Raw genomic sequence first — 25517 nt, forward strand, 5'->3', positions numbered from 1 at the left:
GCGGGGAGACAGCAGGAGGCGGAGAGACAGCAGGAGGCGGAGAGACAGCAGGACAGAGACGGAGTTCCACTTCCTAGAGTGAAGAACAGTAGGAGGGCGGGAGGGAGGAGCCCCACCTGGAGAGAGAGAGAGAGAGAGAGCTGGGGGAAAACTATAGTTACAAATAATGTATTTCAAATAAAATACACACACACAAAATATATATATATATATATATATACTGTATATATATACTGCATGTGTGTGTGTGTGTGTGTGTTTTTTTTAATTATAAAACAAATAATTGTGTATGCAAAAAAATATATCGATTTTAACGGCAACGTTTAAATACATATCTTTTTTTCTTCAAATCTGAGATCATCTATGTCATCCAAGCAAATGCACTGGATTACTTAGTGGGTTGTATTAGTATTTATATTCTTACAGTGATACCTGTAAGTACAATATTCCCCCCCTGGACACAAAAAAAAAAAAAAAAAAAACCCACTGCCTTTCTCTCTGTTTATTTCAACTTGTTTTGGCCTATTTAGTCTTGATTTCTCTCTTGTTTCGTGTCTGCGTCTCTCTTTGACGCGATGACTTTGATATCCTTTCCTTCTTCTTCTTCTTCTTTTTTTACGAAGCACTTTGTGACTGTGGCTTGGGAGGTTCTACGTAAATAAACTTGGTGTTGCTCTCCCTCATTTCTCCCCTTTGACCTTGACACCTGCTTTGTCGACGTGTTGCTTTCTCCGATTCGAAAGAACGTACTTCCGGCGGGGCTCCGTGTCCGGTCGCGAACGAGCCGGCTCCAGTGAACGACGAGAGCCCATTTCTTTTGTTTGTTTCTCTTGGGTTTTGTTTTTTTTCGGTGGTAAATTAATACAAATCCCGTAACGTCTCTGCTGAATACGGTCCACAAACGTCTCAGTATTAGTATTAGTATTAGTATTAGTATTAGTATTAGTATTAGTCTCGGTATAGCATGAAGAGCCACCCCACCCCGCCTCCATTTAAATGGCGGAAAAATAATAGTGTATAACATTTTTGACAGATATTTTCTTGTTTCATATCACACAAATTAAATTGAAATATACGTGTCTGTATGGAGTTGTGTGTGTGTTTTTTTTTTTTACCTTACCTTACCAACACGTGTACTTTTTTCGTCATCAATGTGACGAAAAAGGTAAAAATGTTGTTTCACATTATTTAAGTTTTTTTTTTTTTGTTTTGTTTTGTTAATATACCAAACATAACGTGAAATGGCGATATCCCGGAAATTATACGGTTTCGAATAATTACGTTGAAAGAGTCGAGGGGCGTATTTGCAAAGCACACTAAGAGCGGGGTTCAAACATTTCTAGACTTCTCTGAATTATGAAACCCGAAGTGGTACTAAACGGAGGAGCCGTTTGGGAGCCGAAAGAGCCCAGCGCTCCATTGCTGAGTTGAGCCAAATGATCCGACTCGCCGAAAAGAGGCGGAACCCCCATCGCTGGGGTCCGGCCCTGGACAAACGGAGTCGTCGGCGGCGGCGGCGGCGCAGCCTCTTCCGCAGAAACACGAGTTAGAACCACGAGCTGGAACCACAGAGAAATGTTGTTTTTGTGTTTGTTTGTTTTTTTATAAAGAGTGCAATCAATGTCAATGTTTTATATGAGTCTGATTGTATCACGGACCCGTTTTAAATACGAAGAACTGACGTACATGTAATATGTACTGAACAATTGCGGCAATTGCAGTTGCAGCTCACATTTCAGTTGTAGTAAAAGTTATTTATCGCAGACGACTATAATAACTTTTTTTTATACCTTTTTAAGTTCAAGTTCAACAGATTATTTGTCACATACATATACATGCGGTCATACATATAACTGGATACCTTAAAGTGTCTGAGGAGATCATAGGACATAAGCTTAAACAACATTGACATGTTATATAATTTTTAAACAAATAATCGGCAGATATAACACAGATCTATTTTTATTTTTCACGCAATAACTCATCTATATTTTGTAATATATATGATTAATAAATAAATTATATATATTTACATATTAATAATATTATCAGACTGAAAAATAATTTAAATCGCTAATGTTCGGGCATCAGTTTGGTTCAAATAAAAACCGTTTTTCTGACATTTAATGTACATAAATATTAAATATATATTTAATTGCTAAAGACACCTTTCTTTAATCTATCTTCACATAAAACACACCAGGAAAATTAACTTTACGTCGGTTAATAAAAACATTTAATTAGGCCTTTATTATATGAAAAAGTTGACTTTTACAATATTCATCACTTAACTTTTGTAGTCATGACTGAAATATATTTAAAATTATAAAATGTGTTTAAAATAATCTGAACACGAAGGCTTTAATTTACTGTAGATAAAACAACAGCTCCTTGTAGTGGTCAGTTATTGATATTACATCCAAAACGGAGCAGAGGGAATTACAGGCTCGGAAATGTTATTTTATATTATATTTTAACTAAATGTGACACTTGTTATTTTTTCCATTTCATTTATCGTTTTAATTGTGGTCAATTTAATTGTTACGTCAATTAATTTATTTGACTTTGAATGTTGCGTCAACCTCCGCTACTTTAACTGAATTTCCCACCAGGGCACCTGGCACCAGGCACAAGCAGCCAGGGCCCGAACCCGGCCGGCAGGGAGCCCACCCGGCCGCCCCCTGGCCAACCACACCCCCCAAACCAACCCAACGCCACCCCGGAAAACCCCAGTGCTCAGTGGTTGTTGTTCGGCAATTGCAGTTAAAATTGCGGGTTGTGGGGGTGCGAGTCCCCCAAGCAAGTCGAACCCGAACCACTCGCACCCCTCCTGGGTCTGTGGGGCCGCAGACCCTGGTCTGGTGGAGTGTTGTTCGGAGTGGAATTGGTGTGCGAGTGTATGTGTGCTCGGCTAATATGAGTGGGATTCAAATTTCGGGACGGATGAGAAGCACGCTGGGGCAGGAGCATGACTGGCAAGATGGCGGCCACCCGTCACTTCCCCACCCACATAGCTCGCACCCCACCCATCCCGCAAGCCCTAGGCCCGTTGTGTGGTGTATGTACTGAGCATGTGTTTTGGCACTGGGAGAGATAGGGGAAGCGCGACCAGATCGATGCAGGGGCGCAGCAGGCCGTGGAGCGACCACGCAGACCCCGGACCGACCGCGCCCTAGCACGCCCACCTCCCGTACCTGGGTGCATCCAATCTACAGCGACCAGCCACGGGTGCAGAGCGGCCCGCCATGCGCCTAACCCCCATCAGGCCCCAGCCCCTGACCGCTGAGCATGCGGACCACAGAACAGAGGGTGGCAGGCGGCCCCCCCCAGCCACAGCCCGGCCCCCCTCAAACCAACACACGGATGCCAGCTGCAGGCACTCCCCGGGAACACCGCCCGCCAAAGCACCAAGCGCCACGGACGGCCCCGCCGGACACCCACTCAACCGCAGAGCCCCGACGAGCCCGGGAGGACCCCCACATGCCCCAAAACACCACGACAGTGCCCCGACTTAGGAAGAGTCAAGTATTAAATGATGGAGTTATGTCAGTGATAAAAGTAGCTCATATTTCATGAAATGAATCAACATTGTTTTTGGATATTGCCAAACGTTTTTCCATTGAGATGTGTTCTATTAATAAATGTAACCATTGGGATGTGGTGATATTATCTCTGTTTTTCCAATTGAGTAACATTATTTTCTTGGCAATAGTTAAGGAGATCAAAATGGGTTGGTGGTGTTAAGTGGTGGGTCAGCTGAGGAGAGGTCACCGAGGAGACATTCAGTAGGGGAGACTGAAATGCTGTGACCCAGAAGGGTTTATAGCTTCTTGGTGATGTTGGTCCAGACTGTTTGGATAGGTGGGCAGAGCCAGAATCCATGAAAGGAGTCATCTCTGGTATTAAGGGAACAGCGAGAGCAACTGTCTTTATCCAAAAAACCCATTTTATACATTTTGTTTTCCGCGATGTGAGATCTGTGCAGAATCTTATATTGGATGAGTTGCATTTCGTAATTGCGGGTGTTGTTGCAAATAAGCTTCCACAGGTTGATATCGGTGGAAGAAACAAACTCTTAAGCATACGAAGTTACAGAGTGACAGGTATTATTTTATTACTACTAACCTTTTATTATGTTCGAAATAAATTAAGTGAAAGTATTACCAGAACACAATTGGATTAAACAAAATGCAGCATATTAAACATCATATATACGGTTCACCACTGTCAGAATTTAAAGAGATTCCAGAGATATCAATGTATACAATCTTCCTGAATTATAATTACTGGTAACAATAACCATAAGCAATTACAGAATGCAAGGAACATGTATTTATTGTATATGTGTTTTGAAATATTTTCTTTTTTTTGTGTGTTTTTTGGGTTCCCTTCCAGCTGTGTCACAGAAGCCCAAATTCCAAGGCAGCAAAGAACCGATGGGCAGAACGTGCTGTTTTAGAGGCCACTCTCCTCTTTGAACCTTTGAAAAAAACTCTGAAAACTCTGGACAACAGAAAGAACGACTGCAAAAACACCTACTGACGTTGCTGCAAAATCTCTTGACATTTAATATGGATGAAGTTCCTTCAAATACCTGTTGATTCTCCACACATCTGGGGGCTCAGGAGCTCATTTCATCAGGGTGATGCGCGGTTCGAAGACTCCGGGAACCAGCGGTGTGCTGCTGTCAGTGTGACAGCGGTTCTTAAAATGCAAGACCCACAATGTTTCGACATGGACAGCGAGTGACCGACATGATGTTGTGAGAGGAGGAAGCAGCCTTTATCGGGTCCCGAAAACATTTGGTAGAATAAAAATGATGTTTTAAGAAGAGATTATGCTGGCAATATCAGAACTGCCAGGGCAACGTATCTTCCCTAAGACAACATTTGCATCGACGTATGCTGAAGCGCTGACAGGGTCTATTAGTGTTTTCAAATATTATGAAAAAATGATGACTTTGCATTACGGAAGTAAGCCATGCCAGTTCGTGAAGCCATTCAGAAGTCACTGGTGAATCATGACGCATGCTCATTCACAATTCCTTGTGCAATTATTAAGCAGGGATCATGTTATGCAGTTGTAGATTCACATGCACGCAGCACCGTTGGGCATTTGCAGTTTGACTCACCCAGCAGCTTTGCACAGAGCCAAAGCACACTCGTCAATTGAACTTTAGCGCAGGGCCTACTACCCTGCCGCTATATTTATTATTATTATAACAATCTCCTGGACGTGAGAGCAGTGTGAATGTGTGATCAACAATACTACACCTACAGAAAACGATTTAATCCCCGGTATCCTTCACGTTTTGCTCTTAAACCTTGTTGTTACACTTAATTTAAATATTCATGTTTGATCGTGCTCCAGATTCGTAACTTTTTAAAATGTATTCTGATGTAAATACAATAACCAATGGTAATAAAGTAACCCATGTGGAATTCATCAGTGGGTATATTTTATTTCAGAGTGTACATTTCCTTTAAATAAAGCCAAATCCGTTGCCAAAGGGAAAAAAAAAACTAAAGTTAAATTAAAAGTTTTACACAGAAGTTGAACCGTACAACTCCACCAAGCAAACGAGCAGAAAGAGAGAAGGAGCACACTGTAGTTCCATCCCGTCATCTTGGAAAAACGTCTGGATTACAGTAACTGGTTGGAAAAGTAATCCATTACATTTGAACAGTAACAGAGTAAAGGAATTTCCACGTCGCCTGACAGAGCAATGTACAAAACGATGGAGAGATGGAGAAATCAACAAAAAAGCAAAACAAGTTTAACCACATTTAAAGCCTTTGGATCGGAGTAATCCGATTACAGATTATTATTAACCAGATTACATTCAGAAGTATTTTTCTTTTTGTTTCTCAGAGATTCTCTGTTTGTTACAAGGCAACTTTGTCACTATTTCATTTTTAACCTAAAATAACTTAAATCAAGATAAACAAAACTGATTTCATATAAACCGCACAAACAGCTGCAATATGACAAAAAAAAAATTAAACACCAAAAATTACACCTTGTGATTATATAAACAAAAACATGTACAGAAAAACTGGCTTCCCTGGAAATGAAGCTAATTTCTTACTCTCAACATGAAACCAGCTTCACTCATGAATTTTTGAAAGTATTTGACCGATATATTCTACTTTGTACATGTCTTTAGCAACGTTATCTGTTGCTGACTCTGTAAAGGCATACTCTAGTTTTTTTTGGGACGAAATTTCCCAGGAGCTAGGCTAGCTGATCCCATCTGCAGCCATGCATTTGAGCTAACACAGTTTGCACACAGCGCGTCACTATCTAGCTCTGTACTGGACAAACAGCGATGAAATTGGTATCGATCTTTTCGTCTAAATCTGGGGACGATGGATTAAAAAAAAAGGACATTTTGCCCCCCAAAAAAACTGGAGTATCCCTTCATCCCTTTAAATCCATCAGAGCATAGGCTAGTGTAAGCATTAAATGTGTTAGCATGGCCAGGCAGGAATGGGCACGTACACAGCTGTCATCAACAAAATCTTACCTTAAAGCATAATTTAATCAAATAATGAATAAGGAAGTAAATCAAACATTGAAATACTTTGCAATAAAATAATTTAGCCAAACACATCACAAGCAGCTTCACTCTGTTCAGCATTTGGAGTATGGTGCTATTATTATTATTATTATTATTATTATTATTATTATTATTATTATTATTAACAGAACACATAATAAATAAAAACAAAAATATTTCTTCTCCTTCCAAAATGTTCACAGAAAACAAGTTAAAAAAAAGAGAAAAAACAACATAGACAATAACATGGAGGAACAGTAGCACAGTCTGGAGACGTGGAAGTCATTGTGGAAGCCACATCAGTTTAAATATTAAATACTGAAGGGAAACTCAGGCTTTTGTGGGAAGAATTCAGTCCCCGTCGCTCTTCCCCAGATTTAGACGAGTAGATAGATACCAGTTTCATCCCTGGGCGTCCACTACAGAGAGAGCAATGGTGTATTTCGCTCATTACACAGGAGCTAGGCTAGTTGATCCCATCTGAAGCCTTGCACTGAGCTAACTCAGTTAGCATGCAGCCCCTTGCTACCTCTGTACTGGTCACACAGGAATGGAACTGGTATTGTTCTCCTCGTCTGAATCTGGGTAAAAACAAAACTGGAGAATCTCTCAAACGAGTGACAAAAGTGTCGATGAAAGGCTGGATGGAGAATGTAACCGAGCATCTCTCCATCCCTCCCCATCACTACTTTGTTCTCAGAGGAAACAAAAGCGATCTGATCTCAGCCGTTCACATAGCGCTAACAAGCTCTGTAACAAAATGGTAAAAACAAGATTCTCATAATAATAATAATAATAACAATCATAATTAAAAATATATAATTTCCGCAACATTCATTGTTTGGGGATTTTTTTGTAATTTTTGAACCATCTAAGCAAAAAAAAAATAAAATCACATTTTCAATAGTTAAAAAAAAAAAAAAAAAAAAATCTAATTTCAATACAGTCAGTCACATAAAAATGAAATAAAATGTCTGAAATAAGCTCCAACTTCCTCTGAATCATCCAGGTTGAAACTTCAAGTTTAAATACGAGCAAATAAATAAAAACAATGGAAGGACATTTCAACCCACCACACAAACCCTTTCCCCGCGACCAAAACCCCAACATTGGAACCAACAGAAAACATTTTTTGTCGTAAATCCCCCCCAACCCCCCCAAAAAAAAGGAAAATACATTTTTCCACTTATTTTAGCACCTTCTACACCTGCAGCCTCTACAGACTGAACAGGGTACTGCAATTATTCATTTATTCCAATTTCTCTTACCATCGGTTCAAAAATAGTACCAGCCACAAAGCTGCGCCGACCTTCGGCTAAAACATGCGGGGGGTCCGGCAACGCCCACGTACGACCACGCCCACTGGAGCCCCCACGTGACCGCGCCCAGTTAAGGCTGGAGTGGCCCCGCCCCCTAAACCGGTTCTTGAAGCGCAAAACGCTCCGTGGCACGTTTCTTTCTCTCAAAATCAGAACCAGCCCATTTTCCATCTTCCGCGTCCTCAGATAAAAATCATAAAAATAATAAATAAAGAAATATTTTTCTGAATCATAACCCACGAAAAGTACAAACCAGAAGGAACTTGTGCATAGGATCGGCGATATACTGTGTGTGTGTGTGTGTGTGTGTGTGTGTGTGTGTGTGTGTGTATGTATATATATATATATATATATATATATATATATATATATATATATATATATATATATATATATATATATATATACATACACACATACACATAATATCCACATTACTAATGATTGATTTTAAAAGATTTATCGAGTGTAATATCTTATATATATATACACATCTTTCCTTAGGGTCAAATTTGAGTACATTTAAATACTGCGATTAATTGCAACTAACTGATTAATTACTTGAATTGTGTGACACCCCGAGTGGAATTATTTCATGAAAGCACCGAACAGTCATCCACCAAAATATTGTCATATCATCCATATTTGATTTTGTGAATATCGCCCAGTCCCACCCACCAGCTCCCCTGCTAACTGGCTAACAGGCTTACTTATTCCACTTTGGGTTGCCGTCCTGCTACAACCGAACACAGCTGCCTTGGAGGGCGGTTCGTGGCCCGACCGGAGAAAGGTCCGTAACACTCCTCGCAATTGCACAACAGCAAACAAACAAAGCAAAAAAGAACAACATTAAAAACAAAGCAAAAAATAAATAATCAAAAAATAAAATGGAGCGAGATCCACACACACGAACACACACACACACACACACACACACACACACACACACACACACACACACACACACACACACACACACACACACACACACACACACACACACACACACACACACACACACACACACGCGGTTGGGATTAGAAGGGTAGCTTCTTCAGCTGCTCAAACGTGATGAAAAACTGGAGGATTCGGATCAGGAAAAATAAACAGATAAAATAATAATAATAATAATAATAATAACAATAATAAATACAGCTGTACACAGGGTCCGGTTGAGTCATGTTAGGTACGTGTCACAGGTTTCCGAGGTTCCGGAGTCTGCGCTCTGTGATTATATGCGGCGACGTTTGCAGCGGAACGAGGGACCCTCTCTGACCGCGTCAGGCCAGACGTCACGGAAACCTACGAAATGCTTCTTTCTTTAATCGCTCTCCTACTGCTCCTCGTTGTGTGAGGGGGACCCGCCGCATCATTCACCCCTGAGAGCGGAGGAAGCGCCGGCGCTCCTGCCCTACGATTGGCTGTTCGCGTCGCATAGCTGTTACTCTGGCTGCTCGTAGAAGAAAACGGACTCGGTATCGAAAACAAATCTCGTAAATTTGTCATCGTCGCCACGGGCGATTTTATCGTGAAAACGATCCAAGATCGTTTGATCGCCCGGCTCGAGCACCTCCCGCGGTGCAAAGACGCCCCCTTGTGACCGTTTATAGTTCAGGGTTTTGCAAAAAAAAAAAAAAAGCAGCAGCTTCCCAAGTTTCCTTTAAACGCGGCGTCGGCCCGAGTGGCGGCCCGACGCGGATGAGTTCCGAGAGGCGGAGCTTGGGACTTTGGACGAGGATGTCACAAATCGCCCCCGCACCCGAAAACGAATCAAATCGCCAGTAAAAATGACGACACTTCCCCCCCCCTCCAACTCATTTCCGCCGCAAATGTAGATCGATATCGACTGAGCTCCAACGGCGAGATGTCTGGAGCGCCCCCGCGTAACCGCCGCTTGTCGTGTTTCCGATACTTTTAGCCCCCGAAAGACGCCAAGGTTAAAAAGAAAATAAATCCCAGCTGTAACAGTAGGGGCTGCACCTCCAGTGACAACCTGTGTGTACAGCACCTTTATTACATCACATGCAAAGTGCATCCCATGAAACAAGGCAATCAAATGGTAACAGTAAAGAAGGCAAAAAAGGAAAATGAATTTTGGGAAAATAGGTTTATATCCATCCATCCATCCATTCATCCATCCATCTATCTATTTATTCATTCATCTATCCATCCATCCATTTATCTATCCATCCATCCATCCATCTACCCATCCATCTATCCATTTATCTATCCATTCATTCATCCATCCACCCATCTACCCATCCATTCATCTATCATCTATCCATTCATCTATCATCAATCATTCATCTATCAACTATCCATCCATCCATCCATTTATGTATCCATCCATCTATTTACCCATCCATTCATCTATCCATTCATCTATCATCTTTCATTCATCTATCACCTATCATTCATCTATCATCTATCCATCCATCCATCCATTCATGTATCCATCCATCTATCCATCCATCCATCCCTCTGGAAGGATACGATGATGTTCCAGGGCCCAAGCCGCAGCCAGTTGGGCCAGAATCCCCTGTAGAGGGCGAAGAATCCCTCGTTCTTCCAGGTCTGCGTCACCCCGTCCAGGGTGCCGCGGTAGGTGGGGCTCCCCCCCGACACCACGCGCTGGTTCATCATGCGCGTCCGCACCACATCGACCGGGTTGGAGGCCAGCGCCCCCGCCAGGCCGCAGGCGAAACTGGAGCTGCGGGCGCAACCCAAACAACCCAGACGTTTTAGTCGAGAGAGAGAGAGAGAGAGAGAGGGGGGCTTCCAGGTTCAGAAAGTAAAAGGACCACTTCGGGGTTTTGAGTCCACCGTGTGTATTTAATAATGAGCATCTTCCAGCTAAAATCCAGGTTCAAAAAGTAAAATACCACTCCAGGATTTGGAGGCACCCATGTGGATTAGCGTGACATCAGCATCAACCAGCTGATCAGTGCATGGAGGAAGGGAATACATGGAAATTTTTTTCCTTTCTGAACCTGGAATTTAGCACCGGAAATGACACTTTTTAAAAATATTTTTTTAAATAATATTAATAACCGCTAATCAACCAAAACTAAAGTCACCACTCACATGAAGTGCGTCAGGATGGTGTCTCCCATGGTGCCCGAGCGGATCAGGTGCTTCTTAGTGATGTCATAGACGGGAAGCTCCACCCCCACCACGATGGCCGCCCGCTGGGCTGTGGGGATCACGCCCTGGGGAGGAGGAAGGGAAGAAGGAAAGAAGGAAGGAAGGAAGGGTGGAAGGATGACGTTCGTTCAAGTACACAAGGACTCGCACGCCCTGAAAACCAGGGGAGAAGAAGGGGCCGCAGCCCTGACTCACCCTCCAGAGCCCCCGCGTCCCCTCCGCCTGGTAGATGTTGATGAAGTTGGACATCATGCTTCCCTGCAGCAGGCTGCCCTGCGCCTGCATGCGGATCTGCAGCGGCAACGCGGAGAATACGGTCAGGCACGTGCGGTCTATCTACGTACAGTCCGTGCAACAACGCGGGATCTGCCGGGAAATTCCCTTGTGCTGATAAAAAAAATAATAATAATAAAAGTCGGGTTCGACCGCACGCCTTCTTCACACGCTGTCCCCAGGCTGACGATACCTCCATGCACGGCCGCAGAGGGGACCCGCCCCCCCGTGAAATGAGGGAAACGCGCCTTCCAGCACCGTCATGTGTTGAACAATGAATTTAAAAGCGTTCTGAGGCGGACTAATGTCCGGAAACCCGGGCGAAAACAAAGTGCATACTTAAGGGACTTGAAAGTACACTTGGTATCGTTAGCATAGTTTTAGGTACACAATGAATATAGATATAAGATGTTTTAAATGTGTGTTTGGTAACTTTTGTGTGTAATTACACTGCACTTGCAGAAACTGTACTTTAAATGAGTCCATAAAAGTCAATAAGGAAGTACCAAAAATACACTACTAGGCTAATCTACCACCAAGAGGAAACATATCAACTCAAATATAAATATACAGTCATCAGCGAGGTCACGTCACGTCAGCCCCGAGCCACGGCCATGACACAACCAATGGCTAAATCCTAGTTCAAACAGCGGGATCAGGATGTTGAAATTCCTGCTTCAACTTCCAGATCCTTCCTGTGTGTATGTGTATGTGTATATGTATGTGTATGTGTATGTGTATATGTATATGTATGTGTAAGTGTATGTGTATGGGTGCGTGTATGGGTGCGTGTATGGGTGCGTGTGCGTGTCCACCTTGAGGACATCGGTGGGGTTAGCAAGCGAGGACGACAGCACCCCTGACACCACGCCGCAGAACACGTTGATCACCATGGTTTCATCTGTTGGGTGGAGACACGACAGGCAGCACATAGGTCCGAAAAAATCACCCACATGTTTTAAATAAGAATGAAATACAGGTGCTCCTCACTTAGCGACCGAGTTCCCTTCCTAGGACCAGGTCGTTCAGCCAGTTGTTCAATAAGCGAGGACCCGTGTTATTTCACGGTAAGGGGATGTGGCTGGTATAGTGTATATAGTGTTTATAATGTATATAGTTTATATAGTGTATATATAGTGTATACAGTACATACAGTGTATATAGTATATATAGTGTATATAGTATTTTTACTATATACAGTGTATATATATTATATAGTGTATATAGTAGATATAGTATATATACACTGTATATAGTATATATAGTGTGTATAGTATATATACTATATACAGTGTACAGTGGGGATGGTAGCTCAGGAGGTAGAGCTGGTCTTCTAGTGATCTAAAGGTTCCTGGCTTGATCCCAGGCTCCTCCTGCTAGCATGCTGTAGTGTCCTTGAGCAAGACACTTAACCCCTAATTGCTCCTGATGGCTGCGTCCGTCGGTGTTTGAACAATTGGAAGTCGCTTTGGATAAAAGCGTCTGCTAAATGAAATGTAATGTAATGTAATGTAATATATATTATATACACTGTATAAACTATATACACTATATAGTAGATACGCTGTATATCCTATATACAGTGTTTATAGTTTATACAGTGTATATAGTATATATAGTGTATAAAGTATATATAGTGTATACAGTGTATATATATTATATACAGTGTATATAGTATATATAGTGTATATAGTATATATAGTGTATACAGTATATATATTATATACAGTGTATATAGTAAATATAGTATATATACAGTGTATATAGTATATATAGTGTGTATAGTATATATACTATATACAGTGTATATATATTATATACAGTGTTTATGTAGTGTATATAGGATATACAGTGTATATCCTATATACAATGTATATAGTGTATATAGTTTATACAGTGTATATAGTATATATAGTGTATATACTATATACAGTGTATATAGTTCATACAGTGTATATAGGGTATATAGTGTCTATAGTATATACAGTGTTTATAGTTTATACAGTTTATATATTATATACAATGTATATAGTGTGTATATATAGTGTATACACTATATACAGTGTATACAGTGTATATAGTATATATATACTATATACAGTGTATATATATTATATACAGTGTATATAGTATATATATAGTGTATATACTGTATACAGTGTATATCGTTTATAAAGTGTATATACTGTAGTATGCAATATATATTTTTTCTGTATATATGCTACTGGAAATTAACCAAAGTGTCTCAATAGTAAAGATTTAAGTTATTGCTACTGGGTTTCAAGGTACATTCTAGTGTAAATTACTACCCAAATTGCTACAGAGTTCTCGGGTAGATTACTACCGGATTCTAGGGTAAATCACTACCCAAATTACAACCCAGTTCTAGGGCAAATTACTACCCAACTGCTATCCAGTTAGGATGAATGACTTTGTAGTTCTAGGGTAAATTCCTACCCGGTTCTAGGATGAACCGCTTACCGGTTCTCAGACAGATAATACCCAAAACAAGTACCCGGTTCTAGGGTAAGGGTTAGCAACCCTGCGCTGCTAGACGGTGCAAGGAGGAAGTGGTGTAAACTGGGGGCGGGGGCTTGAACGCACCTTCTGGGTGGCTGACGAAAAGCCTCTTGAGGGTGTTATAGGTTCCGATCTTGATGGTCCCGTAGGAGGCTTGTCTGAGCAGCGCCGGGGAGATCCTGCAGGAGGACCACGGGTTCAAAGGTCACATCGGGAAGATTAGCGCTGCCTTAAAACCACAAAGTATAGCGACGTTTGGCGGTGGTTTGAAGTAGACGATTGGATTACGTCGCATTCTGACAAAATATCTGTAATAATGTCGGAAGGACGTTAAACAAGGTCTGATTTTTATTTTGTAGAAGGGTTGCGGTGGGGGCTTGAGTGTAATATATATTGTAATAAATCCATGTATTCCAAGTTTAGACCCTTGATACGTACTTAGTGGGTCGCGTCTTTAAATACTTTAAATGACTTAAAAAGTCGTGGGGGAACTTTAGATCCACTCAGCAGCTGAGAGTCCGTCTGCAAAACATACTTTTAATTTGAAGGAGGAATTAACTATCTGCAGTTTATTGTTTAGGGAGGTGTTCGAGTTATAATGAATACTTTCTAAGAACAAACTGTAAGACTGATTTTGGGACAAACCATCTCTTTGTTATATATTTAGTACTGCAGGAAAGTCTGAGGTAGAAAACGGGTTTAAGGTTATGAACCAGATGATGCTATTGTTGACTGCCTGTTATTCCAACAGTCTCCTTCCCAGAGGTTAGTTAAGTCAGTCGGTGTTTCCAGGTTTTATTTAACTTTGTTTTGTTGTTTTTTTAATACATATTTAGCACTGGAAAGCAGTGTTGAAAAACAAATACTTTCAATTAAATTTTTTTATAAATTGTTTATTTAAAAAAAAGAAAGGAATTCCATAAAAACAAATACAATCGACACAACTGGAAAGTAATAACAAAATACCCCTCCGACTCACCTAACTCCCCGATTACTCCAATTTGTTCCATAACTTCCCTAACTGCCATGATTCTCTGATAACTCCCCTGACCCCCCTTACTCCCCAGATTCCCATGACTGACATAACTCCTCGAACTGCCATAACTCCCATAGCTCCACTAACTCCCCTTAATCCCCAAACTCCCATAAGATGTCCCATAACTCCTTAACTGCCATAACTCCACTCACCCATATAACCCTCCTTGCTCCACTAACTCTCCTAACTCCCATAACCCCCTGACTCCTATAACTCCCATAACCCCCATAACCCCCTAACTCCTAGAACTCCCATAACCCCCTAACACCCCTGACACCCCTGACTCCAATAACTCCCATAACCCCCTGACAACCCTGACTCCTATAACTCCCATAAGCCCCTGACACCCCTGACTCCCATAACTCACATACCCCGCGACACCCCTGACTCCTATAACTCCCATAACCCCCTGACACCCCTGACTCCTATAACTCCCATAACCCCCTGACACCCCACACTCCTATAACTCCCATAAGCCCCTGACACCCCTGACTCCCATAACTCCCTGACTCCTATAACCCCCTGACTCCCATAACTCACATACCCCCCGACACCCCTGACTCCTATAACTCCCATAACCCCCTGACACCCCTGACTCCTATAACTCCCATAACCCCCTGACACCCCGCACTCCTATAACTCCCATAACCCCCTGACACCCCTGACTCCTATAACTCCCATAACCCCCTGACACCCCGCACTCCTATAACTCCCATAACCCCCTGACACCCCTGACTCCTATAACTCCCATAACCCCCTGACACCCGACTCCCATAACTCCCTGACTCCTATAACCCCCTGACACCCCTGACTCCCATACCCCCCGACACCCCTGACTCCCATACCCCCCGACACCCCTGACTCTTATAACTCCCATAACCCAACAATGTGTATAACTCCCCATAACTCCTATAACTACCATAACCCCCCGACACCCCTGACTCCTATAACTCCCATAAGCCACTGACACCCCTTACTCCTATAACTCCCATAACCCCGACACCCCTGACTCCTTTAACTCCCATAACCCCCTGACACCCCTGACTCCCATAACTCCCTGGCTCCTATAACCCCCTGACACCCCTGACTCATATAACTCCCATAACTCCCTGACACCCCTGACTCCTGAACCCCCTGACTCCTATAACTCCCATAATCCCCTGACACCCCTGACTCCCATACCCCCCTGACTCCTATAACTCCCATAACCCCCTGACACCCCTGACTCCCATAACTGCCATAACTCCACTAACCCTCCACTAAATCCCATACCCACCCACCCACCCCCCACCCCCGACTCCCCCGTCCGCCCTGGTGGGTGTGGAGGCGGTCTCACCCGGAGTAGAGCGCCCGCACGCCCTCCTCGCGGCCGATGCGCAGCAGGGCGTGGAACATGCCGCGGTAGCGAACCTCCATGTACTGGGACTGACCCTGCACCTGCAGTCGCGTCTTCGTCAGGTCGATGGGGAACGTGCCTGTGGACAAAGAGATTTTTTTATTTTATTTCATTTAACAATCAATCAGACATGTTGACGGATAAGAGATCACACCGAAGACTATGGCGTGTTATTAACGTTCAGACATTTCAACTGCAGATTTACTGTTAGGGTTGTAGTTTATAAGATAAGATTGTTCATTCAAACAGTTGTATATTTTATTTTATTTAGCATATTTGGCCATTTTTGTTTTCTATTTAGCAATTTTTTGGCTTCTTTGGCAATGTTTTTTATTTAGCTATTTTTGTCTATTTAGCTATTTGAATTTTTTTGTATATTTGCTATTTTTTGTACATTTTGTTTTCTTGACTTGCCTATTTTTTGGGGGATATTTGGCCTTTTTTTCAGACTACTATAAATGAAAAAAATGATAATCAGAGGTTAAAGAGTCCCCCTAAACCTGAAATGTACAGTATGATTATGTATCATTCATTTATTAATTATCTATTAAATTCAGTCACCTACTTACGTATATTTAAAGTGTGACGTCATATTGACAGGAAGAGAGCGTCGCTTGCAGCAACTTTCCAGCCCTTGGCCACAAACAATCAACATTTCAATCAACCAGGTATATTAAACAGTCAGATCAAACACTGACATGGGACAAGTTGCATGCTGGGTAAATAAAGTCCTGAGGCTTGCTGTGACATTGTGTGTAGAGCAGACCAAACAATGACTTTATATTTAATTAAGAAAGGGAATTAACATGTGAATTAACACTGACAAGTTGAACAAGTATGAGTATGACCGTATGTATATGACAAATAATCCTCTTGAACTAAAAGAAAAAAAAACAAAAAAAAACAGGACTTTTAGACAATGGAAGTTTAACAAGCAACAGCCTGCTCGATTTTTTTTTTTGTTTTGCACATTTACATCTATTTTCTAGGTTTATTTGTTTTTATTTTAAAATCGCTGAGGTGGTTCCCAACCACAATTTATATTGTATCAGTTTGCATGTAAGTTAATGTGAGTTTTGTTTATTTTTTTGTTCTATTTTTATTTTTTTCCCCCTCAGTGTCCAAATAACCCCCAAAACAAACAAAAAAAAGGATATATATATATATATATATATATATATATATATATATATATATATAAATAAAGATAGGAAATTACACTGTATATTTGAGCTTCAGTTGGGACTAACCTTGTGGCGATTCTGGCGAAATAATTTTACATACATTTACGTCTATTTCCCTTCATTTTATGTTTGTATTTCACACTGTACATGTCAGCTTCATTTGGGCTCTTGAACTTTCGAATTTTGACGACATGCGATATTATTTAGACATCATACCGATCGTAATCGTTATTCAAACGTATTAAACATAACATGATTCTGCGGTTTTAAAGGGTCCGGACATGAATCGCAGCAGCAGAGATGCTTTATTATTAATCGGGTGGATGGATGCACCATCATCTGATGCACCGACAACGTGCCGCTGCAGAAACCAGGCTGCAGGACGCTTCCGTTCATCGAAATGTTTAATCGAGGCGTTGTTGTTGTCAATATAACATGCGTATTTCTGTGATAAGCAACGGAATGCCAGCATGCGTGCATACAAAGTCGAACGCATCGGCGCACGTACCGAATTCTGCGACGATCGACGCCATCCCTCCGTAGATGAACGGCTTCCAGTTGAGGTTGGCCATCTCCGTGACGGCGGCCGCCTCGACTTGCTGCAGGCCGGCGAGGAGCAGCAGCAGGCCGGCCAGGTAGAGCGAGACGACCTGCTGGAGCCGCACAGGACACGACATGTTGGAACAAAACACCGACGATGGAGGAGGAGAAGGATGCGCGAGGTCCTGTCCTCAGCATCAGCACCGGCACCGGAGACTGCAGCCGCAGCGAGCCGCCTGCCCCGTTAACAGGGAGCGACGTCACTCCCCTCACACCCCCGGCCCCGGAGGGGGGCCTTCCTATTGGCTGAGAGGGGAGTCAATCATATGTCACGGCTGCCGATTGGCCGGGAGAGCGAGGGGCAGGCCCTCCTGGGCGCGACTCGGCTCTTGACAGGACACGCGTTACGAGAGAAAGACTCGTTCGATCCATTTTCGACTCGATCGGTAACGCACGGTGCGCGAGGAGGGACTTCCGTCGAAGGGTGGCTCGGGGTCTGAGTTTTGAATAGAAAACTCACAGGAATAATTATATCCCCGTCAGGAAGCTTATTATTATTATTACACACACACACACACACACACACACACACACACACTATGTATGTGATTCAAGATTCAAGATTTTTATTCGTCACGTACATATACATACTTCCATACGTATATGCAGTGAAATGTAATAATGTATAGACATATGTACATGTGTTCTGGTATTAAGGTGGAATGTGCGTGTAAATCGGTTGTATTAAATATGAATTATGCCAAATTGCCATGGCCCTTAACCGGTCATTTAAAACGAGTCGTTCACTCTGAACGAATCGTCGGCGAGTCGCAAGTCTTGCGCCCCTGAGCGCCACGCCTGCCGATTGGCCGGCAGCGCCCGGGGGGGGAGGGGAGGGGGGCGGGGACTATTTGAATGACAGCTGGCGACAGCAACAGTTTTCGCAGAAAATGTGTGATTCGTGACCGGTTGAACTACGACAACAACACGGAGGCTTCCCGCTCGGTCCCCGGTTTCGCTTCGAGCTTTTCCGAACCCCGAGACACTGCCGATCCGCTACAAAGGTCCGCAAGGTCGGACAGACTGAGACGGCTAGCTGCGCCTGTGCTAACAGCTAGCCCCGGACTTCTGCAAACTCAGCCGGGCAGTTAGCTCTATGAACCGGCACGGCAGCCGAAACTCCACCTACCTGGTGTGTGGGTGGAGGCTGCGGCCCGCTATCTGACGGTGCGGTCCATGGCTCCTCCGATTCGCGGTTTGAGTTTGAGTGAGGGGGAGGTGGAGGCGCTTGGAAAGTTCCCACCGTCCGCACAGACGGGAGGAACCAGAGGTGAGCGGAAGTGGACGGGCGGAGCTTTAACACTGTAACACCTCCACTCCAGTGTTGTTTCCACACGGACATAATACAACGATACACCGATAACGATATCTATCTGTCTGCCTGTCTGCCTGCCTTCCTGTCTGTCTGTCTGTCTGTCTGTCTGTCTGTCTGTCTGTCTATCCATCCATCCGTCTATATATCTGTCTGTCTGTCTGTCTGTCTGTCTATCCATCCATCTGTCTATCTGTCTATCTGTCTATCCATCCATCCATCTATCTATCTATCTATCTGTCTGTCTGTCTATCCATCCATCTGTCTATCTGTCTGTCTATCTGTCTATCCATCCATCCATCTATCTATCTGTCTGTCTGTCTATCCATCCATCTGTCTATCTGTCTGTCTGTCTGTCTATCCATCCATCTGTCTAGCTGTCTATCTATCTATCTATCTGTCTGTCTATCCATCCATCTGTCTATCTGTCTGTCTGTCTATCTATCTATCATCTGCCTGTCCGTCTGTCTGTCTGTCCATCTATCTGTCCATCAATCTATCTTTCTTTCTATCGGTCTGTCTCTTGTCTGTCTGTCTCTCCACCTATCGATCTATCAATCTATCATCCGTCAGTTTGTCCGTCCATCTCTCTGTCTATTTACTCTTTACCGAGTGACTCGCCGAGAACCAAATCTCAAAAAAAAGAGTCGAGCCTCTCATCACCACGAATAGTTTTCACTTTCACAATTAGAACCGATCAACTCGGTGAATTGGTGCAGCCTTGCCATTTTGATCTTGCAACACAAGAGCTAGTTTGCAGGACCGTCACCTTCAGGTGAGAAAGGAGTGGTTGGAAAAAAAAAAAAAAACACTGATCTACCCACACTGGTACTGGCGTTGTTAAAGTGGTAATCCGGGAGATCATTTTATTGAGATTAAAACCCAAATAGGTTTTCTATGGCTTTCATTTCCAGCTGCGTGTGTTCCTCTGTGTGCGGTCCACCGTAGGAAGTGGGAGGCGCGGTAACTACTTGTGGCGGTGTTGATATGGACGAACATTCACCGGAAAAGGTCACGATCGATCAGGAATCAGAATCAGAGTCTTTTTAAGTTTTAGAAAAAGGATGTCGGCTTTATTATAGTAAATGTGTCACAGTATTGTCAGACAGCTTTCTCACACACGTGGCCAGTTCTTGTTCTTCACTTCTACCGTGTGGAAAAAAAAAGATAAAATAATAATGATGATGATGATAATAATATTATAATAATGCTCCCTTCAACATGTCATTCATTCTTAACCATTAAAACCATTTTCATTGCATCTCAAAGTGTATCTTTATTCCAAGAAAAAAAATAAAAAATAAAAAAACAACACAATTTCTCATGATATTTTGACATTTCTTAAACCAGCGGAATCATTTTCACACCTGGATTTTAGACAAGTGAACTTGGCGCCCCCTGCTGGCACATTGCTGCCATGGTTCCATTTCAACATACCGTATATTATTGAATTACTTGATAATTAATCCTCAAACCTGTCAATCGGTAGACAATAAATGCACATCTAACTTGGAATGTTTGTTTCCATCACAGTTGAGAGACACAGCTGGCTAACTATTGTCGAGAAATCGATTTTCCCCAAAGTTGGATCAATCGGATCATTTTTAACATTCGACTGCACTTCCATGGGTGCAGGTGTTTCTGGGGTATCTTCAGGGTGTTTCCAGGTGTTTTTGGGGTATCTTCAGGGTGTTTCCAGCTGTTTTTGGGGTATCTTCAGGGTGTTTCCAGGTGTTTTTGGGGTATCTCCAGGCTGTTTCCCGGATGTTTCCAGGTGTCTTGACGGTATCATCAGGGTGTTTCCTGGGTGTTTCCAGGTGTTTTGGGGCTATCTTCAGGGTGTTTCAAGGTGTTTATGGGGTATCTTCAGGGTGTTTCCTGGGTGTTTCCAGGTGTTTATGGGGTATCTTCAGGGTGCATTCTGGATGTCTCCCGGGTGTTTTGGGGGATATCTTCAGGGTGTTTCCCGGGTGTTCTCTAAGTGTTTTATGGGTATCTTCGGGGTTTTTCTGGGTGTTAACCACACCTGTCCTGGTACATGAAGTCTCGATATTAACCCGCTTCTGTTTAACCCCGCCCCTTTTTCTTTTGCTCTGAGATGGGGGCGTCAGGCTGTTGCGATCTACCTGCATCGGACCGGGTGAGGACCACATCCCTGGAGGCGTCTACCTGCGGCGCTTTGCACCAGCAAATAGACCCTCATAGTGTCTACCTTTTAAATTGCATAGCATAGAAGTCCAATATCCTATGATTTGTCATATCATATTATTATTGTTGCCCACTCGCTATCAATTGCAGCCTGGTCATCCTGAAGGAGGGATTCCTCCTTCTGTGGTCCCTTCAAGGTTTCTTCCTTTTTTCCCCCCCAAAGGGTTTTTTGGGAGTTTTTCCTTGCCCGGATGACGGTTCAGACCAGGGGGTGGCGTTGGTTCCTACGTGAAATGTGGTTTTGTGAAGCCCTTTAAGACTGCATTGTGATTAAGGGCTATACAAATAATCTTGACTTGACGTGCTTTCTGGATGCTTTCCAGGTGTTTTTGGGGTATCTTCAGGGTGTGTCCCATGTGTTTGGGGGGGCATCGTCACAGGTTTTCTAAGTGTTTTCTGGGTGTATCTTCAGGGTGTTTCAGCGTGTTTTCCCAGGTGTTTTGGGGGTATCTTCACGGTGTTTATGGGATTTTCCCCAAGTGTTTTGGGTCTACTTTCAGGGCGTTTTCTGGGTAATTTCCAGGTGTTTTGCGGTTATCTTCAGGGTGTTTGCAGGTGTTTAGTGGGTATCTTCAGGGTGTTTCCCAGGTCTTTTGGGGGTATCTTCTGAGTGTTTCCCAGGTGTTTTAGGGGGTATTTATTACAGGTGTTTATGTGGTATTTTCAGGGTGTTTCCAGGTGTTTTCCAGGTATTTTGTGGCTATCTTCAGGGTGTTCTGATTGTTTTCCAGGTGTTTGGGGGTATCTTCAAGGGTGTTTGCAGTTGTTTTCCAGGTGTTTTGGGGGTACCTTCAGGGTGTTTTCCAGGTGTTTCGGGGGTATCTTCAGGGTGTTTTGGGAGTATCTCCAGGGTGTTTTCCGGGTGTTTTGGGGGTATCTTTATGGCGTTTCCTGGATGTTTTCCAGGTGTTTTGGGGGTACCTTTAGGGCGTTTTCTGGGTTGAAAGCGGCGGTGGATGCACAATGTCCCGGCGTTCAGAGAGTGGTTCTCAGCAGACGCATCACTCGCTGGTAAATCTGCTGGAAAACCGTCACCAGATTCCTGAGAGAGAGAGAGAGAGAGAGAGAGAGAGAGAGAGAGAGAGAGAGAGAGAGAGAGAGAGAGAGAGAGAGAGAGAGAGAGAGAGAGAGAGAGAGAGAGAGAGAGAGAGAGAGAGAGAGAGAGAGAGAGAGAGAGAGAGAGAGAGAGAGAGAGAGAGAGAGAGAGAGAGAGAGAGAGAGGTCAGAGCTGGACAGAGACGCAATAGACAAACACACTTATACACACTCAACACGTGTCAGCCCTGAGGCGGACCCACCGTGCGCCCACGGAGACGCAGGTGTTGCGGTCGGGGCGGAGGCAGAAGAGCGAGGCCAGGCAGTAGACGCAGCAGAGCAGCACCGAGAGCAGACGCCGCCTCAGGGACATCTGGGGGTCAGAGGTCAAAGGTCACCAGGGGGACAAGGTCAAAGGTCACACAAAGCGCACAGGGACATAGCAACCCCACTCTGGATCTCAGAGAATTACCCTCACGTTTTCATGATTGATATTTTTTCATGCATCCATCCATCCATCCTTTCATCATCCATTCTTCTCTCCAGATATCCATATCACCACCCATCCGTCCATGAGTCCACCGTCCATCTCGCCAGACGTCCATCCATCTGTGACCCATGCAGCCGCCCATCCACCCAATAATCCATCCATCATCTATCTATTCAGACATCCATCCGTTTATCGACCCTTCCATCTCTCAAAAATGAATCCGTCTACATCTCCAGACATCCCTCCATCTACTATTTCATCCACCCCCACCTCTATCCATCAGTCCATCTGTCCCGCCCTCCAGGCATCCAACGATCCATCCATTTACTGATACATGCATCATCCATCCATCCATCCATATCTAAATACATTTAGGAGTCCATCTCTCTAGACATCCACCCACCCATCCATTGATCATCCTTCCACCTGTCCAGACATCCATCCATCTATTCATCCACCCACCTACCCAGCCATACATCCATCTCTCAATCTATCCGTTGATCATCCATCCATCTACTGCTCCATATATCATCTCTCCGGACCTCCATCCATTTATCCATCTCTCCAGACATCCGTCCATCCACCCAGGCTACCTCTCCATACACCCATCCATCGATCCATTTCCCCAGACACTCACCAGCCCATCTCTCTGGACATACAACCACCATAAATCCATTCCAATTCATCCCTTTACAACAATTCACCCTCTACTAAATCCTGTGTGTCGTTCTCCACCCTAACAGGCTTATTAGATCTCAGGTCTGTCTGTGCTCCACTAGTATGACATGATGCATCAATCCATCCATCATCCATCCATCCATACATCCAACACGCTGCCCTCCTTCCCAACGTCATCTTAGAGAGCCCATCAGGTCCTCAGGGTCTGGAACAACAGAAACAAATCCACAAATCCAAGACCCCATCCCCCTTCTTGGATATCCAGCCCATCTACCTGTCCATCCATCTCTCCATCCAAAGCCCATCCATCAACCAAGCCATCATCATCCATACATATGGTATCTCCAGACATCCGTATCTCCACCTGTCTATCCCTCCACCCATACAACCATCCCGCCATCCATTCATCCATCCACCCTTCTCTACATCCATCTATCCATATCTCAATCCATCAATCCATACTCCATCAATCCACCCAACGTGCTCCTTCCCAGCATCACCTTAGAGATTCAGTCCGTGTCCTGAGGGTCTGGAACAGCAACAAAATCCTCAGATCCGCAATGTTCTCCCCACTTTCTTGGCTCGACGTGCTTTCACGGCGGCAGTTGCCGTCCCGGCAGGTGGAGGAGGCGGTAGGCAGGGTGGTGTAAACAGACTGGGGGTCGTTGGATGCTGGGCAGGGGGCACCCGCATACTGCTGACTCGCCTGTCGTGCTGAATGGCCCTGAAAGGTCTAGCAGCGGTGAATAACATTCCTATATTGTGCAGTCGAGGAGGGCTACGGTGGCTTTATCTATCTATCTATGTATCTATCTATCGATCTATCTGTCTGTCTATCTATGTATCTGTCTATCTATCTTTCTATGTATCTGGTGGGTGTTACTCCAAATCACAACAGGATTGGCAATACAAACAAACCGACTAGACTTGGGGAAGACCTTCACACCCGTGTTTTAATGCTTTCATATCAAATCAGCTTCAACAACCTGGACCAGTGTTTCCAATCTGTTTCCCTTCCGCGTCACACTTTCTCCACCCCACCCCACCCCACAAAGACACGGCGGCTAGAACCCAGAATCTTACGTTCGGGCCCCGAAGACAGATTTCCGCCCGCCGCCTCGTCTCCTCTCGTGTCTTCGCGGCGACTCGACCGCGGGGGCCCCCGACTCTCGTCTCCGCTGGATGCGTCCGTCGCCGGAAACCTTGTGATTTCTGAGGGGGTCCTCCTTTCCTGCGGCGGTCGTCACGGAAGCCAGAGCGCCGGACGGTTTTTGCGACGGCACTCGAGGATACTTTCAAAAGTTCCTGAAATTTTGCGGGTTGACCGACCTTCATGTCTTAAAGCGATGGACCGCGGCTTATCTTTGCTTAGTTGAGCCGTCCTCGACAAAGACTACAATAACCATTTTGGGCTATTTACTGTGCACCACCACTACCTTGTCACAACAACTGACAGGATCAAACGCATTGAGGACAGGCATCTCGCATATTTACTTTGAACAAGGTCCATTGAAAAACATTCCGGGTGACGACCTCTCGAAGCTGGTGGAGAGAAGGCCAAAGCTGTCACGAAGGCAACACTTTGAAGAACCTAAAGTATAAGTTTGTTGAACACTTTTTTTTGGTAACTCAATATTTCCGTGTGTTAAATGAGTTTGGAATTTTCACAGTCATTCTACAACGTGGAAAATGAAGAAAATACCCTGGAATGAGTAGATGTGTCCAAACTTTTGACTGGTACTGTACATCCAAGCAACAAGCAG

General features: G+C 43.8%; 1 protein-coding gene across 1 annotated transcript; it reads right to left on the minus strand.

Moving 5' to 3' along the window:
* Positions 1–8653: 8653 nt before the first annotated feature.
* On the minus strand, positions 8654–19277 carry slc25a14 (solute carrier family 25 member 14). Its single transcript, XM_080014085.1, has 9 exons — positions 19161–19277; positions 17940–18084; positions 16188–16326; positions 13900–13994; positions 12111–12196; positions 11218–11313; positions 10963–11087; positions 10372–10588; positions 8654–8957 (listed from the first exon to the last, which is right to left on the minus strand). The coding sequence occupies exons 2-9, from the start codon at positions 18001–18003 to the stop codon at positions 8916–8918; spliced, it is 864 nt and encodes a 287-aa protein (XP_079870211.1). The 5' UTR covers positions 18004–18084; positions 19161–19277; the 3' UTR covers positions 8654–8915.
* Between the last annotated feature and the right edge of the window lie 6240 nt (positions 19278–25517).

The sequence above is a fragment of the Zeus faber genome (genome assembly GCF_960531495.2).
Source record: "Zeus faber genome assembly, chromosome: 14".
In the NCBI taxonomy this organism is placed as follows: Eukaryota; Metazoa; Chordata; class Actinopteri; order Zeiformes; family Zeidae; genus Zeus; species Zeus faber.